The sequence below is a fragment of the Mesoplodon mirus genome (assembly GCF_964341445.2).
Source record: "Mesoplodon mirus genome assembly, chromosome: 16".
NCBI lineage: Eukaryota > Metazoa > Chordata > Mammalia > Artiodactyla > Ziphiidae > Mesoplodon > Mesoplodon mirus.
Window position 1 is genome coordinate 29,411,607 of NC_138992.1, and position 19,934 is coordinate 29,431,540.

Here is a 19,934-nt window from a genome sequence, read left to right on the forward strand (position 1 = left end):
AATCACATACATATATAGATTGCTTGCTCGCTGTGTGTGTGTGTGTGTGTGTGTGTGTGTGTGTATAAAAACCTCATGGTAACCACAAACCAAAAATCTATAACAGATACACACACAAAAATGAGAAGGGCATCTGCATGTAACACTAAAGATAGTTATCAAATTACAAGGGAAGAGAAGAAAGGAACAAAAAAGAACTGTACAAACAATTAACAAAATGGCAATAAGTACATACAGATCAATAATTACTTTAAGTGTAAATGGACTAAATGCTCCAATCGAAAGTCATGGAGTGGTTGAATGCATACAAAAACAAGACCTGTATATATGCTGTCTTAAGAAGTCAGACACACACAGACTGAAAATGAGGAGATAGAAAAACATATGCCATGCAAAAGGAAATCAAAAGAAAGTCAGGGTAGCACTACTTCTATCAGACAAAATACTTTAAAACAAGGCTGTTACAAGACACAAAGAAGGGCCTTACATAATGATCAAGGGATCAATCCAGGAAGAAGATACAGCAACTGTAAATATATATGCACCCAACATAGGACCACCTAACACAGAAAATATTAACAGAAATAAAGGAAGAAACTGACAGTAACACAATAATAGCAGAGGCCATTAACACCCCACTTACATCATCCGGACAGAAAATCAATAAGGAAACACTGGCCTTAAATGACACATTAGACCAGATGAAGTTAATAGATATATATGAAATACTGCATCCAAAAGCAGCAGAGTATACATTCTTTTCAAGTGCACATGAAACATTTTCCAAGATATATCACATGCTAGGCCACAAAACAAGCCTCAGTAAATTTAAGAAAATTGAAATCATATCACGCATCTTATCTGACCAGAGTGATATGAGACTAGAAATCGACTACAAGAAAAAAAGCTGCAAAAAAGACAAATATATGGAGGCTAAACAATACCCTACTAAACAAACAATGGATCACTGAAGAAATCAAAAAATACCTGGAGACAGATGAATATGAAACACAATGACCCAAAATCTATAGGATGCAAAAGCAGTTAAAAGAGGGAAGTATATAGCGATACAAGCTTACCTCAGGAAACAAGAAAAATCTCCAATAAACAACCTAACCTTACACCTAAAAGAACTAGAAAAGGAACAAACAAAACACAAAGTTAGTAGAAGGAAAGAAATCATAAAGATAGAAGCAGAAATAAATGAAATGGAGACTAAAAAAGAAATAGAAAAGATTAGTGAAACTAAGAGGTGGTTCTTTGAAAAGATAAACAAAACTGATGAACCTTTAGCCTGACTCATCAAGGAAAAAAGAGAGAAGGCCCAATTCAATAAAATCAGAAATGAAAAAGGAAGAGAAATCATAACAGATTACTGTGGACAGCTATATGACAATAAAATGGACAACCTAGAAGAAATGGACAAATTCCTACAAATGTACAATCTCCCAAGCATAAACCAGGAAGAAAGAGAAAATGTGAACAGACCAAATACCAGTAATGAAACCGAGTTAGTAATAAAAGTTCCCATCAAACAAAAGTCTAGGACCAGACGGCTTAACAGGTGAATTGTACCAAACATTTAGCAAAGAGTTAACACCCATCCTTCTCAAACTATTCCAAAACACTGCAGAGAAAAGAACACTTCTGAATTCATTCTATGAGGCCAGCATTACCCTGATACTGAAACAAAAGATGTCACACACACAAAAAAATTACAGGCCAATATCACTGATAAACATAGGTACAAAAATCCTCAACAAAATATTAGAAAACCGAATCCAACAAAACATTAAAAGGATCATACACCATGAGTAAGTGGGATTTATCCCAGGGATGAAAGGATGGCTCAATATCTGTAAATCAATCAGTGTGATATACCACATTAACAAATTGAAGAATAAAACCCATATGACCATCTTGATAGATGCAGAAAAAGCTTTTGACAAAATTCAACATCCATTTATGATAAAAACACTCCAGAAAGTGGGTATAGAGGGAACATACCTCAACATAATAAAGGCCATGTACGAGAAGCTCACAGCTAATATTACACTCAATGGTGAAAAGCTGAAAGCACTTCCTCTAAGATAAGGAATAAGACAAGGATGCCCAATCTTGCCACTTTTATTGAACACAGTACTGGAAATCTTAACTATAGCAATTAAACAAGGGGAAAAAAAAGAGATACAAATTGGAAAGGAAGAAGTAAAACTGTCACTATTTGCAGATGGTATGATACTATACATAGAAAATCCTTAAATAATGAATGAATAAAGTGCACCCTTCTCTGTACCCCCTAAAAAAAAAAAAAAAAGAGTGGGTGGACACTAATTCCTATCTTTCATTACCAGCAGAAATAATCCAGTAGTCTCCACTATTATCTTTTTCATCAGTTGAAGTTCCCAGACTGGTCTCCATGCCACTGTTTACAAGCAGATTGATTCCTTTTAGCCTCTTCTACATAAAAACTACATCACTGCAATGTGTTGGGAAACAGTCATAAATTAATGTTAAAATTCTCAGACTTTTCTTTATGCTGCTTCCACAAACCCTGAGACTGACTGAGTGAATCTTATCTTCCTTTGCAAGTAGTTGAGTGTAATGAGGTTATTTGACACCAAAAAGAAGATTGTTATTACTGTGGACCGAACTGTGTTCCCCCCAGATTCAGATGTTGAGCTCTAACCATCAGTGTGATGGTGTTTGGAGATGGGGCATTTGGGAGGTGATTAGGTTCAGATGAGGTCATGAGGGTGGGACTCTCATGATGGGATTAGTGGCCTAATAAGAGACATCAGAGAGTTTGCTCTTCCTTTGCCATGTGAGGGCACAGAGAGAAGATGACCATCTGCAAACCAGGAAAAGCATCTTCACCAGAACCCAGCTGTGCTGGCACCCTGATCTCAGACTTTCAACCTCCAGAACTTTGAGAAAATAAATAAATTTCTGTTGTTAAAGCCAAAAAAAAAAAAAAAAGAAAATCCTTAAGACGCCACCAAAAGACTACTATAGATCATCAATGAATTTGGTAAAGTTGCAGGATACTAAATTAATATACAGAAATCTATTTCATTTCTATACACCAACACCAAGCTATCAGAAAGAGAAATTAAGGAAACAATCTCATTTACCATCACATCAAAAATAATAAAATACCTAGGAATGACCTTACCTAAGGAGGTAATGGTCCTATACTTGAAAAACTGTAGTACACTGATGAAAGAAATTGAAGATGACACAAACAGATGGAAAGATACACTGAGTTCATGGATTGAAAGAATTAATATTGTTAAAATGACTATACTACCCAAGGCAATCTACAGATTCAATGCAATTTCTATCAAAATTCCAATGGCATTTTTCAGAGAACTAGAACAAATATTTTAAAAAATTGTATGGAAACACCAAAGACCCCAAATAGCCAAAACAATCTTGAGAAAGAAGAACAGAGTTGGCGGTGTCACACTCCCTGATTTCAGATTATACTAAAAAGCTACAGTAATCAATACAGTATGGTAGTGGCACAAAAACAGACACATAGATCAATGGAACAGAACAGAACCCAAATATTAACCCACATATGGTCAATTCATCTATGACAAAGAAGGCAAGAATATACAATGGGGAATAGACAGTCTCTTCAGTTAATGGTACTGGGAAAACTAGATATCTGCATGTAAAAGAACGAAATGAGAATATTTTCTTACACCATATACAAAAAAAACTCAAAATGGATTAAAGAACTAAATGTAAGACCAGAAACCATAAAATTACTAGAAGAAAACTACTAGGCAGAACACTATTTGACATAAATCTTAGCATTATTTTTTTGGATCCATCTCCTCAGGCAAAGGAAACAAAAGCAAAAATAAACACACAGGACCTAACTAAACTTAAAGCTTTGGCACAGCAGAGGAAACCATTGATAAAACCAAGACAGCCTACTGAATGGGAGAAAACACTTGCAAATAATATGACTGATAAGTGGTTAATACCCAAAATACATGAACAACTCATATAACTCAGTATCAAAAAACCCAATTAAAATATGGACAGAAGTCCAGAATAGACATTTTTCCACAGAAGACCTAGAGATGGCCAACAGGCACATGAGAAGATGCTCAACATTGCTAATCATCAGGGAAATGAAAGTCAAAACCACAATGAGATATCACCTCACACCTGTCAAAATGGGTATCGTCAAAAAGAACACAAATTAACAAATGCTGGCGAGGATGTGGAGAAAAGGGAACCCTGGCACACTTTTGGTGGGAATATAAGTTGGTGTAGCCATTGTGGAAAACAGAATGGAGGTTCCTCAGAGAACTAAAAAGAGAACTGCAATTCTATTCCTGGGTATATACCCAAAGAAAACAAAAACACTTAGAAAAGATATGTGCACTCCAATTTTCCTAACAGCATTATTTACAATTATTTACAATTTAGCCAAGATATGGAAGTTACCTAAGTGTCCATCAACAGATGAATGCCTAAACATGTGGTGTATATACATATACAACAGACTACTACTCAGCCATAAAAAACAAACAAAAAAATTTGCCATTTGCAACAACATGGATGAACCTAGAGGGTATTATGCTTAGTGAAATAAGTCAGAGACAAACGAATACTGTATGTTATCACTTATAGGTGGAATCTAAAAAATAAACTAGTGAATATAATAAAAAAAGAAACAGACTCACAGATATAGAGAACAAACTAATGGTTATCAGTGGAAAGAGGTGATACAGGGGTAGGGGTTTAGGATGCAGAAACTACTATGTATAAAATAAATAGGCTACAAGTATATATTGTATAGCACAGGGAACATAGCTGGTATTTTATAATAATTATCAATGGATTATAATCTACAAAAATTTTGAATCACTATGTTGTACACCTGAAAATAATATAATACTGTAAGTCAACTATACCTCAATAAAAAATGTATACGGAAAAGATAAAGTTAAGCATATTTCATCAACATCGTTCTCACCCAAGCTAACTGGCAAAGGTTTAACTTTATTCCATATATTTTGGAGCATATTTAACTATTAGTCCTATTAGTTATTATCTTTGAGGCTTTAATTCATTTACAAAATGAAAATAATCTATCTCTGGTTAACACACAGTTACTGAGCATTTAGAAAACTGTCCTAGTTTACATAAATATATGGCCATATCAATACTAGCTATAAGACTATTTATTACTTAAGTAATACCATTCTACTAATCAGTTGAGTAAAGTTATGAAGAACTGTAAGAAGTTACAAAATACGAAGTCCAAAAATGAGAAATTTTATTTGTTCTAAAATATTTGTTATACTCCTGGAAAAATTATTTTTTATTTTCAGTTTTAAAGTGGAAGAGCTCCCTCTCTGGCAGAATCTTAGAGGAAATTTCAATCTACAAAACAAGTAAAAGAACTGCTATCATTTTAATTCGTATTTTCTTAAGCCTTTCTCCTACCCTACAGCTTCTAGGATTTCTACTCCAAAGCAAGGAAAATGGCTAGAAAACTGGGACTTGAGCTTGTCTACACACCAAAGCACATCATAATGTATTGTACCATTTTATAAAACTCTCAAAGACGTCCTGGCGAGGTAATGAATATGCTAGGGTCTAGCTGTCTCTGTGCTCCATGACAACTTAGTTCAGTAAACCACTCCATATGAATTTTCACCTTTAAAATGGGAAGTAATACTACTGACTTTGCAAGGTTATTGTGAAGGTTAAGTGAGACAACATACATAAACTCTATGTGCAGAGCTGAGGACCAGTGAGAAGCATGCTCTCATATCTGAAAAATCACATAACAGCTTCCTATGAGGTTAAAAAGGAATTGGTGACTGTAAGTGTGTGATGTACATTATAATGACCTATAAAGTTCAAAATATCCACATTTTGCCTGTATTTGTAATAAACTGAACTATATTACAGTATTAGCAAACTAATGATAAATGTCCATTCAAACAGCAAATCAAAAAAAACATGCATAGCATCACTGTTCTTGGTTTAAAAAAAAAAAACAAACTATGTTAATTGGCTAATCTGATAACCTGATCAGAATTTTAACAAATCCAATCATTTCAGATGCCTAAACCCCTCTGTGCTGATGTTTCATAAACAAAAACTTGAAATCATTCAACTTAAAAATAAAAAGACATAACAAAGTACTCTCGAGCCAAATTACACCACCAGCAACGGAAATCATTTTGATATTTTTACATGTTTAACATTTAAGTGTGGCAAGCTGCTTTGGGGGCATCTTCCAAAGTCACTCCCGGTTCTAAGTATGTGTCTAGTCTCATTTAAGTCATCTATAATCTCAGTAAAAATAAAATTAATATTCATAAGGCAAGATATAATCTTAAATTACCAAAGAAAAAACAACCGGCAATGCATTTTCTAACAAATAATGCATACATACTTATACTGAAAAATATCTAGGATTCTTAAAATAGTAAGGTCGAGTAAGATATTTCTTTATTAGAATATCATTTAAAGTTCTGTATTAGGCAAAAATGCTTGAAACTTTTCGGATAGCTTAAGAAAGACTTTTCTTGGATTGCTAAAATAATAGTCTTAAAACACAAAATTATAAATGTATTTAGTTTGGGATCCAGTCAATAAAAATTAAAGTTAATTCACTAAGATAGTTCTACTAAACTTATTTTTAAGCAAAACAAAAATTCCAAATATTTTCCTACAAAGTTAAATTAAAAATTAAGGCAGTAATAAAGGTTTGATAACTTGCTGTTGATGTAGAACAGGAAAACCAAAACACTTTCACAAACCAAAATTACAGTCCCTTATTCATTTCCTTTTTGAAGATATTTATGATTAGCAGAAATAGCTTAAACTAAGGTACGCTTTTATAATCATACAATTTTGTATTCTATAAATATTCTCTATACTTAAACTTTTAAATTATACAATTTTGCAGAATGTCACCATAAAAAGACTAATAAATATAGAAATTGAAATCATTGACTAAGATTTACCAGAGTATATTTTTGATTAATTGGTTGATGTCTTCTCCCCTTTTTCCCATACCAGAGACGAGACATTTCCTTTCCAGGGCAAATTAAGTTACATCAAATCTCCTAAGAACTGTTTTAAAAAGCATTCTTCCTCTGTCAAAAATACATTTCTAGCACAAGAGCCCTACTACAGTGACAAAACAGTTTGCTGGAGACAAAGATTTGATTGACAAGACAGAGAGCTAATCACTAAGTAGTATCCATTGCAAAGACAGTCCTGAGTGGAGACTGTAAAGCTGGGGAGGGAAGAGAGGATTTCCCATGTTTAAGTTTGGTTGCACTGTACCCAAATGTGCAGAGAAAGGACTCAAAAACTTAAAGATACAGAGCATGTATTTCCAAATACCACTACACTAAGAAATATACTAAAAATAACCCAGTCATAAAAAAGTAATTAGTACAGTTTCCAGAGTCCCTCCCAAAGTAAACAAATGATTTCAATTAACATATTACTATTTGCTCATACAGTCATAAAATTCTGTTCCTCATTTACATCTAAGAGTTCTATAAAATTTCATCTTACATGTATTTTTTAAGCAGTAAAACATCCTTTGAGGACCCTTCAATCCTCAAACTTTTAGAATGACTATGTAAAAATGAAGCCAATCTACTACAAATAAATCCTATACAGATATTCAGTGTGACCTGAAAATTCCTTTTAGTATTTACACAGTCCATTTTTAAACTGCATTTTCTAACATCTAGTTTATTGAAAAAGTACTTATATTTACTATGCCTATGTATATACTTCACTAACCAGGGGTATCCTGAATATAAGTGAATTTTTAAGATTAAATATTATTATGACTATAAATACCTAGATTACCTCAATTTTAACTAGAATATGAATGCCATATGATACACTGACTATTTCTTCCATTTTAAGCTAAGACTGCTCCTCCCCCTTTACCTTGTTGTGTGTACGCACAAAGCTGTGCACACAATGCCACCCTTCACACACACACAGCTACCTTTCTAGTATACACAACGCTGCACCATACCCACACCCCCCCATCTCCTTCCTGCACATTCCAGCATGTGTATGCACAAGACACAGCACACCCCCTGATGAATATCCACCCTGCCATGCCACTCATACCAGTCACCCCCCTAACTCCCCCACCAGCTCCACCACACTTACCCTAAGATCTCTCTCTCACAGTCCCTCGTAGGCACACTATACCCATCTCCACACCAGCTTTACAATACAGGGTTCAATTATATACATAGTGAACTGTGGTCGCCAACCCCCATCCCTGCACTCCCTCTGCACACACCAACAGCATTAAATAATCTGGTGGTGGTGGGGCGCTCTTTTGAAAACCTATCATTACTTGCAGCTGGACTTTCTAGAATTAGAAATATTATATGCGTACCAAAATGTGGTTTAAGTGAGATTTAAAAAAATATACACACATGCACCACACAAAGGACAGCCTATTTCGCTGGTTGTCTTACTCAGCATACATCTCCACACCTTCCTAATACAGTTTTGATTTTGCTAAGGTATCTTTTCAGCCATGTGTTTCTGAGAAGGCTGGCTCCATGCCTAGACAGGATGGGTTCTTAAAGATCTAAACCAGTGACTCTAAAATTTTAGCCTACACTAGAATCACTTGGAACATTTATTAAAACAGAATACTGGGCTCCAAAACCAGTTTCTGATAAGCAGACTGCAATGGAGCCTGAGAATGTGTATTTTTTAATGTTTTTTTGTTTTGGCTGCGCTGCAGCTTGTGGTATTTTAGTTTCCTGAGCAGGGATCGAACCTGGGCCCTTGGCAGTGAGAGCACAGAGTCCCAACCACTGGACCATCAGGGAATTCCCTGTACTTTTTAAACAAATTCATAGATACTATTGCTGCTGGTTGTGGTCTAGGGACCACACTTTGAAAAACAACTAAACTACAATGAAATATCACTTCACACTGGTCAGAATGGCTATTATCAAAAAGACAAGATATAACAAGCATTGGCGAGAATATGGAGAAAAGGGAAACCCTTGTGCACTATTGGTGGGATTGTAAATAGGTATAACTACCATGGAAAACAGTATATTTTTTGAGGTTCCCCCCAAAATTAAAACTAGAACTACCATATGATCTAGCAATTCCACTCCTGGGCATTTATCTGAAGAATGAAAACACAAATTTTAAAAGATATATGCACTGCCATGTTCACTGCAGCATTATTTACAATAGCCAAGATATGGGAACAACCTAAGTGTCCATCAATGGATGAATGGATGAAGAAAATGTGGTATAGATACACAGTGGAATACTACATAGGCAAAAAAAAAAAAAAAAAAGGAAAAGATTGAAATCTTGCCATCTGAGACAACATGGACAGACCCTGAGTTCATTAGCTAAGTGAAATAAGTCAGACAGATAAAGACAAATATCATATGACCTCATTTATATGCGGAATTTAAAACAACAACAAAAAATGAAGCTCACAGATACAGAAAACAGATTGGTGGTTGCCGGGGATGGGGGGTGGGGGTGGCATTGGGGAGGGCAAAATGAGTGAAGGGGGTTCAAAGGTACAAACCTCCAATTATAAAATAAGTCATGAGGATATAATATATAGCATGGTGAATATAGTTAATAATACTGCATTACATATTTGAAAGCTGCTAAGAGAATAAATAGATCTTAAAAGTCTTTATCACAAAAAAGATTAACTAGACTTACTGTGGTGATCACTTCACAATATATACAAATATCAAATCATAATGCTGTACACCTGAAACTAATATGTTATATGTTATTTATACCTCAATTGAAAAAGAAAAATCAACTGGTCTAAGCTATTTTAAGTGTGATTTTCTGTTTCTTGAAGCCAAATGTTTCCATTTAATAAATACAATACCTACCTAGCAGACATAAAATGAGCTCAGTAAATCTCCTTCTTGCCCTTTCTTTTTTCATAATACTCAGAAAACATAATGCTAGGTCATTTAAATTTGTCTAGACACCCCAGGGCTTGAAGCAGATGTCAATTTAGCATTAAAAATGTAAAATGACAGGCTATAAAATAAAGCACTTTTAAAAACATAACCAGCTTAATTAAGGTCGAACATAATCTGTTCTCATAATTCACATATTCAACTTAATGTTTTTTCCTTTACTTTCTTTATCAGGGCTGAAATTACTGAATTACCTTATATCTGATATCCTCTAAGTTGGAGTGGTCTACTAGAAGCAATAATACATTATCTACCCTACTCAATATTTAAAGTAATATTTTAATTTTTAAAATCATAAAATAGTCTGTCATTCATTCATCCCTTCTCACAATATCAATTAGACATTTTGTGCTTTAATAGAAATTTTATAGTCTATAGCTTTTGGCTAGTAACTGAGATAGATTATTAATAGGGAAAGCAAAGCATTGGTTCAATACTTTCCTCAGGTAATTAACATCAGTAATAGTCAAAACAGACCATAATGACTCTTGGGTGCTAAATGCTAATATGAAAAAACGTAATAGCCTAAACTAGAGACCTACTTTACAGCACAGTGCCTATAATAATACTGTACTGTATACTTGAAAATTTGCTGAGAAGGTAAATCTTATGTTAAGTGTTCTTATTACAAAATAATAAGTATAAAGAGGGGAGAAGAAACTTCTGGAGATGATGAATGTTCACAGCATAGATTGTGGTGATGGCTGCATGGATATATACTTGTCTCCAAACTCATCAAGTTGTATATATTAAATATGCACAGCTTTTTGTATATCAATCATACCTCAGTAAAGAGGTTTAAAAATACTCAATATAGAAATATTATATAAGACAATTTGTATTAACTCATAAATTCTAATTGTTTTTAATGCTTTTGATTTATGAATCTTTCAGATTTACTAAATTTCTTTGGCATTATGATTTGTAATCCTATGTGATTAGATCAATGTAAAAAAAAAGTATATTCTTCTTTAATTGCTTTTATTTGAGAAATGTGACCTCTACTTAGTGACTTAGAGATAGAGACTACTTTCATTTTGAACAAAATCAATTCTGTATGGATTTTGCAGGCTAGGCTAAGAGATCAGGAATTTTGTTTTATATATTGACTCAATTTTAATTTTGGCATTACTTGTGCTTTAATTTAAAAAACAAAACAAAACAAAAAAACAACCCATGTGTTTAAGAAAATGAACACCAGAATACTCATTGTCTGGCAGCTTAAGAAGTAAAACATTAACCAAACAATTGAAGCCTCCTGATACTGGTGCTTCTTAGAAGTTGCAGCAATACCAAACTGTTAGTCCTCTCTGAGAAACCTAATAAACAACCACGGTAATAACTCTACTTAATTAGTGACAACTAAGAAAACAGAACTGATTCCACATGATGATTACCATATCCTAGTGGAAAACCAAATCAATAAGGATATAATATGATAAATTTTATAGCCTAAATTGCTAAGATTAGGTTAAATATATTAAATTTATATAATTAAAATGGAGAACACTAAAAATTAATGTCAAAATGGGAATATCCTATAAATGATTTACAAAATTATCTATGCCAGAAAGCAGATTCTAAAATACTTGGAATAACTACAAAACCTTTGTACAGGTTTATTTAATAAGCAGTCAATATATTTATATTTACTATCACTTAAATGAAAGCTTTGATTATTTGAGAAAATGTGAGTAATGTCAAGCACCTAAAAATAAACAAGTCGTATCAGAAACCAAACACTGAATGGAACATATTTTTATCAATACTTTGGCAAGTGTAAGAAGAAGTAAACCAGAGTAATCTTCTAATATCAATCAATGCTTTTAAGAATGAAAAGCACTAATACATTATATAATTTACTATGGGCATATAATTTTAGTAAATCCATATTTTAAAATTTAATCAACAAGGATAAACCTGGGGATACAATCTTAGTAAACTTGTATTTTAAAATTTAACCAACAAACATAAGCCTGGGAGGTAGACTGTTAAATAAATCAATTAAAGCTAATTTAATAAAGTCAATTTCTTAGTTGTTTTGACCACTGGATGTTTTAATTAGTAGGTCTGGAGTATGAGAGATACTGCACTACAAGTGGTATAAAATTAACTTTAGAGATGAAAAAAAATTGAAAATTTTTTCTGCCAGCTCTTATCCCAAAAGGAGTGGAATGTCAACCCAAAGGAAGTGGTACAACAAGCAATTTTAACTTCAAAAGTTCTAATTTTGAGGCATGTCATCAAGCAGCAAGACTGGTATACTCAACACATGTGACAAGGTGAAACCTAAAACTTTCAGAGGATTCTAGTAGAGTGTCTATTGAAGCTGGTATTTGGGGTCGAGGGTAATAAAGCCTGAGGGGTGCAGTTATGTGCCATGGTACCTGGTGATAGGATAAAACTGATCTGTATTACTGTAGCATCATTTTTATTTCATGATAAGAATTTTTAAAGTTTTTTAGGTACATCAGATAAATTAAGAAGATAAATGCAAAATTCACATGAACCTTAAAAATAAAACAGGCTTCAAAGATATTTCAGGCTTACTGTGGTAGGCACTGCTTTAGACTATACCATTGGACACCTGGGTACTTGTCAAGTACATCAAACTTGAAAGCGCATTTGATAGATAAGTTCAAGAGGCATAGATCAATTAAAAAAAAAAGTATGGAAGGCCTGGTATATTTCTTGATTTCCCTTTCCTTGTAGTGCCTCTGAGTACATAAGGTGATAGGAGTCCTTTGGTATGTAAGGGAGTTATGCCTGAAGTAACTATGTCAGGATTGCTACTATTGATAAGAAATCTTTTAAAAAATCAAAGCATAAAATGATTAAAGAAACTTTCTCTACAGTGAAGCAAATTTATGTTTTTGGTGTGCAGATGCAACACCAAAATAAGGGGAATATTTTGAAAATGTTTTATACGTTGTAATTTGCATGACAGACACTTGAAAATTACAGTATATTATGACCAATATAGTCTGAAAGTATCTTTTGTCTTAGCATTATATATGTTTAACACAACACCCAAAGTGGTGGCTTGGGGTAGTACAGTAGTTATTCCACCTCTACTGTACAATGTAATCACCTGAGGAGCTTTAAAAGAATACTGATAAGTAGGTCCCACCCCAGGGGTTCTGATTTAACTGCTCCGAGGTGACCCTGAGTATTAAGATTTTTGAAAGCTCCCCCAGATGATTCAAAGGTTCTGCCTAGGTTGAGAACTTGGTGTGGTAAAAGAGTATAGTCTCTGAATTACAGATTAACCACTTTGAGGATTTTAGCTAAAATTAAGCTTAAGAAACAAGCTTAGAGAAATTATCTGTAAAATAAAGATAATAGTCTATGATTATGTGGGTTGCACTAGATCTAAATATTGATTTATAGGAAATTCAAGGCAGAAGAACATGTCAGTAAGACTGTTGGGATGTGATCAGCAAAATCCAGACTATGGGACATTCTACAGGAAAAATATGATTTCTTAAAAGCTAAAATTACAAGGTAAAAAAGCAAAGCGAGCAAAACAAATGGAGGGAGAACCTACATCTACAGAGAATTAAGAGACGTTTTAACTAATCGAAACATCTAAACCTTAGTTGGATGCTGATTCAAACAGCAAACAGTAAAAATACATTCATATTACGTGTATTTTAAACAGTTTTATCACATTTGAAGAAATGTGAACTGGGGAAAAGGAAGGATTACAGATAAAATAAGTTGAGAAAGCTGAGTGGCACATGCAAATTCACTATACTATTAATCTCTATATTTGTGTATTAATCAAATCAAAGCACAATCATCAGCAAACAGTAGGGGTCAAAATAGGCATCTTTTCCCACCTTTACCTGACACTGCTGAAATGCCATTAGTGTACTTTCCTTTTCAGTGAACATCCATAAAAATACTCCCCATCAAAAAAGCAAGTAATATTTCTCACAAAACTGCAAAGGCCCACATAAAATATTATCCTCAGTAAAAATGCTCTACTGACTTCTTGCACTGAATACGGGCAGAAACCAGAAGACTCTACAATTGTTCCTTTTCAGTCGCAAGGTAGGGTTTTAAACTACCAATAGCAGAAGAATTCATAATTAAGAAACTCAAGACAGTATGGTTAAAAAAGAAACAACGTTGAGGTAAGCTGATGTTTTATGCTAACTATATTTATATTGACTAATGACTAAACTAGAAGAATAGAGAGTACATATTAAATAACATCAATCTGTTACACATCCTGAGTTACATGTATAGTATTTTTAGATTCTTTCTCCCAATATTCAGGAATCTTAGTTCTAATGCACCTTAAGGGGTTCTTACTCCTGACAATCTTAAAGTTTAGCTATCTTTCCTCTTTGCTAGTAAAGGTAGGTTTCTGCTGCTCTCACTTCTCTCTGGAATTCACTGTACAAATCTCTAATACTGCTCTCCTTTTTTTCCTTTTCTCATCATTTCTAATTCTTGAATTCCAACCTTTTCTAATTATCTTCAGTAGAACTGACTTTCAATGTGCACATTTGGGATCTGAAATTGTTTCAAATATTATAGAATTTTTCTTGCTATAAAAGGTGCACATTTTAGTAATTTGGGGTGCCACAGTTAATGAATCCTTTTAGGGTAATGATGAGGATAGTGTAAGATCAAAGAAGAGTTACTAAAGTCAAACAGAAGTACCAGGGAAAATAATCCTGGTAGAGGATTAAAAAGGAAGATAATAAATAATAATATTTAATTATATTTAAATATTAATATCTGATAATAAATTTTCATATTATCATAGTATATAGAAAAATATGTTGTTACTAATGTGCACTGGAAGGAAGAACAAAGACAAATGGATTAAACTTACAAAGGTATGTTTCTTTAAACTCACTAAGAGAAAGAACTTTCTAACAGAACTGTCCTAAACTGAAAAGTACTGCCCTTTGAGGTAATAAGTTTCTTATCACTAAATATGTTACAGCAGAACCAAGAATAGTGTAAAATGTAAAATGAGAGAGGCTGAAATGTCAACTTCCAACTTCCAGAGTCCATGGCTTTATGACAAAATATTTACTACAAGTGACATAAGAACTTATTTTAGGATACAGATCAATTTTTAATAAGTACAAGTTTCATTATTTATTTTAATCTATGTCCAAATTTATTCATTAATGCTGTAAGTATTTATCGAGGATGAATTATATGCCTGTACTGCTCTTAGCTCTGCAGATAGTGTATGAAACCCATAAAACCCTGCCCTCATGCCACTTACAGAAGTAGGGGGACAGGAAGGAAACAGAAGAGAAGTAGTAGAGGAGGTGAGTTTATCATATGCAAAAGTTTCCCTAATGTATAAATTTCATGTTAGCATGAAATAAATTCATAATAAATTCATCCTAAATTCTAAGTCACCTCTTCTCCGGTCGTAGGTAGAAATTTTGAATTACTCTTATTTTATATATGTCTCTAGTCAAATTCCTTTTTTAAAAAACATCCTTTTAACATTTAAAATACTTTTTATGTCATTTTACATTTCTTCAAACCCATAGAATGTACAACACCAAGAGTGAGCCCTAAGGTAACCAACAGACTTTTGATGGAAAAAAAAAAGCAACAACAACTTTTTAGGTACTTAGTAGCTATCAGGCACTAGAGCAACACTATACAAGAGAAATACAATGCAAGACAAATGCAATTACAAATTTTTTAGTGGACACATGAAAAAAGGAAAAAAAAAGTTAAATCAATTTTAATATATTTACTTCACCCAATATATCCAAAATATCATTTCAACATAATCAATATAAAAATTAATGATATCTTACATTTTTTCTTTCAATTCTAAATCTTTAAAATCCAGTATATATTTTATATTTACAGATTATCTCTATTTGGACTAGCCACATTTCACGTGCTCTACAGCTACAAGAGGCTAGGGGCTACTGTATCTACAGGAATTAGTATATTTTAACTACATCTCAATGAAGACATCAAATTTCATAGGAAATACCTGAAGTTACTTAGATCATATTTAGATTTCATGAAATTTATAGTTGAAAGAATAGACTCATATATCCAAGTTGTTCCAAACATATTTAAACGTCATCCAATACTGAATCAAGTATCAGTTTTTACATTTAAATTATTTAAAAGTAAATAGAATTAAAACTTCAATTCCTTAGTTGCATTAGCCATGTTTCAAGTACTCGATAGCCACGTCACTAGTGGCTACTATTTAGATAGTGCAACAAAACGTTTCTAGACAATGCAGCAAAAGAAGTTTTTAAAATTAAATTTTTTATCATCCATCTTCTTTTTATTTGAATCAATTCTAGTTGAAAACAAGTGAGGAGACTTTTTTTTCTTTAGAAATCATAACCTGCAGAGTCTTCCACAAGAACTGAGGCAGTTCCTTTGAATCAAAATGTCAATACTCAACAAAATAATAATAAGTCTATTATTTCCAAAGTTAAGTATTCCAATCCCAAAGGAGAGAAAACTCTCAGCTCCCTTACTTGATTGAAAATATTGCCATCCACCTTGCCACCCAAGTTAAAAACTTTACCATTACCTAATTGCCACTAAATCCTGTCTTATTAGCTAGGTAATACATTTTTTAAAAACTTTATTTTATCCCCTTCCACTCTACCTTCCTTCTATTGTTACTACCTTTGATCACCTGGGCTATTTAAAAAGTATCCTAAAGCTAATTTTAAATACATAGGGATTATTTTGTACATGTGAACATCCATGTAAATCATCACCAAGAATAAAATACAGACCATCTCCAGTACTCTATATAAAGTTCCCTCCTGCCCCTAGCCAAGCCCTGAACTCCCAGAAACAGGTAGTCTGGTGGACTTTTGACTAGTTTTGCCCTTATGAATTTTATGTAAATGGAATTATACAGTATATAGTCTTTTATGTCTGGCTTGGCTTCTTTTATTAAACTGTTATCTTTGAGACTCATCCATGTTGTTGTTACCAACAGAACCTTTTATTGCTATATTATTTGGAATTATATAAAATTCTGAAATTTATTTATCCAGTCTCCGGCTGACAGGCATTCAGATTGTTTCCAGTTTGCGGCTATTGTGAATAAAGCTGGTAAGAAGATTAATAATGTTGGTTTAAGTATTAAAATAACTCAAAATAAATGCTCAAAATATGTTAAACTCTTTTCCTCCATTATGTTGTAGTCACAGTAGAAACTGATGCTGTATATACCACACAGAATGGACTTAGGCACATACAAAATCACGTTTGCATTTTAAACAAAAGACATGCCATGTATACCTTCAATCATTATACATGTTAAGTACATACACAATACATTCATCACATAAACGACTGCAAACATTAACACCACATGGATAACAAAATTTGATTCAGTTTATTATCACATTTTAGCATCTGCTTTGTATTTTCTAATGCACAAAGAGATTAATCCAGGCAACCATAACAAGGGAGAAACCGGATACTGTCATCTTATCAATCCCATGAGACAAAGCATGTAAAAACATACTATGTAATATTAAAAGATGGATCTAAGAGGGGCTATAAAAAGTTGATTAGTGTTAATCTGACCATTTAGACAAGCTCAGTAAATTTGAGCACATAAAACTTTCATTACTTAGTAAAATTAGCATCAGCTTATTTCCCTAGCATTACTGCTAAACTGATGCCAAGATAATGCTTTATGAGCTTATTAGAAAGGAGTGCTAATTTGCATGAAAGAGTTAAATAACTGCTGTACTGACTCCATGCAGGAGATAACATTAAAACAAATCAGAAGAAAAAAACAAAAATCAAATCAGATCTGAAATAAGTATGTTATGAAAATTAGTATAACAACAGTTAATATTATTCTAAAGTTTACTCAAAAAAAGGCATTTTATTGCTACAGGTTGCTTCTCTAGTATTTTAAAGCAAAAGGAAAATGACAAATAGGAATAAACCAAAGTTACTAATCAGATTTATTCAATAAACATGTATATACATGGACAGTGAACCTTTAAAAAATTACTCTTTTGTACAAAGATCACTTGTACTTTGCCTGTAACTACTATAAAACTATAAAATCACACAAAGCAAAAAGATAAATGAAATCTTCACATTTTTCCCCTTACCTCCCATTCTCTAGCTGCTGCTTCATTAGTAGAATCCTCATTTGTTTCAGATTCTTCAATCTCTTTTACTACTATAAATCCAGGTTCTCTGGTATATTCACCAGTATCTTCTGCATATATTTCTGGACTCCACTGAATGAAGAAGGCATACAAGTGGTCTGTCCTGTTAGAACAAGCGATTATTAATAATAGACCTAGTATCTGTGCTGTTAGCTAGAATTTAAAAACTATATTTGTTAAATATTTTCACAAAACTCGAAGACTTAAAATATACAAAATATATACCATGCTTTATTTAAAAATAAAACAAAGCCCACTACCAGGAAGACATTAACTTAAATTTTTTTGGCTGTGTTCTGTCAAGCTCTGAGAAAACTACATTAGGATTTTCTTTAGCATGGTTTTGACAAGCTCAGATGCTGTCCACAGTAATGTTTCTTTTCTTTAAAGGAACTTAGTAATGGGAAGGAAAACTGAACCCACCATTTTGACCTCATTCACACCAAATGATCTAATTATCTAAAATATAAGTAAACAACTAACTAATTACCTATTTTGAAACCTGGACATTATACAGATTTTTTCCAAGTTAACAGAAATTTAGTATGTTTAACTTTTAAATACCAGGAACACACAGTGTATTATTGGCTCAGGGATGATCCAACCTTTTAACTCTCTTGTTCCCCTTTTCAATTTTGTTTACTAGAGTAAAGCCTAAATCCTTGACAAACATTATTTGAGGGTCAGCAACACATTTCAAATATGTATGTTTTGTTGGCTTTAATTAGCATGGATAATTGGAAAGTGATTACAAAACTCTCCACTAGCACATACCAATCAATAACCACTGTTCTGGAAATTGTTTCTAATTTAATAAAATTTTTTAATAATGTCATTTCTTATGTGGCAACTAACACTTTAAAAAGGTATTAAGTATCATCTTTCAGATAGTTTGTCTCTACGAAAACAAGCAATTGTTTTTTCATAAATTACTTAGATACAATACAGTTCAAAATTCTAATAAAACTAATTTTTAATGAACATTAGCCAAGGTGCAAGGACAACATTAAAATGGAAAATTCCATGCAAAAATTAAAATAAAACCAATAGTAATGAGAGAAACAAATCCTTAAATTATTTTTAACTAAAGATATAATAGGGTTGAATATTTCATTGTAATCATCTTGGTATCGTTGGCAGATCTGAGTATCTGGCTCTTTGCCTTTCATGTACTCATGAATTATGCAAATCATACCATATTTTTAAATTATTCTAATCACAGTTTGTTGAATGCACAGACTGTACTGTATATTTAGGTGAGGGGGGAGAGAGAAGAATTTTATTATTATATTCCTGAAAGCAACAGTCTTCAGAGCAACATATAAAGACTTTCCAAGAGGTACACAGACACATAAGATAGTCCTAAGGGAAGTGATCTCTTATATTCTGCTTCCATATGTTAATCTTATACTAAGCTGCCTGAGAACAGTGTGGTCAAGATATCTTACAGATTGCCTGTTCTCTGCTTTCACTAAAGCACTATCATCAGTCATCCAGAATTTTACATGCCATAAACTGTAAAAACTTCCTGGTTGCCCAAAGTTGGTACTGAGATGGGGAAAAGTTTTAAAAGACTGGACAACAAGTCCTTTGGCATATCAGGTGGTTTCTAATTCACTGATTTCCATAAAACTGGAGGAATTTTTAATGAAGCTGTTCACTAATGGTCACTAAAAATAATTTTGATGAAAGGTAAGTAATTTTGGAATATAAATAGAAACATGTTTAAAGAATTGAGTGACATTATTAT

General features: G+C 32.9%; 1 protein-coding gene across 8 annotated transcripts in view; it reads right to left on the bottom strand.

Moving 5' to 3' along the window:
* OXR1 (oxidation resistance 1) overlaps window positions 1-19,934 on the bottom strand; it is a 446,853-nt gene that overhangs the window by 26,821 nt on the left and 400,098 nt on the right. For 6 of the 8 annotated variants that reach the window (XM_082601053.1, XM_082601051.1, XM_082601055.1 and 3 more), the window contains one exon: window positions 18,125-18,287. In XM_082601053.1, coding sequence (XP_082457179.1) covers window positions 18,125-18,287 — 163 coding nt within the window. Of the gene's footprint in view, window positions 1-7,007; window positions 7,203-18,124; window positions 18,288-19,934 lie in introns of those variants that run through there. The other 2 variants (XM_082601057.1, XM_082601058.1) reach the window with 2 other exon arrangements.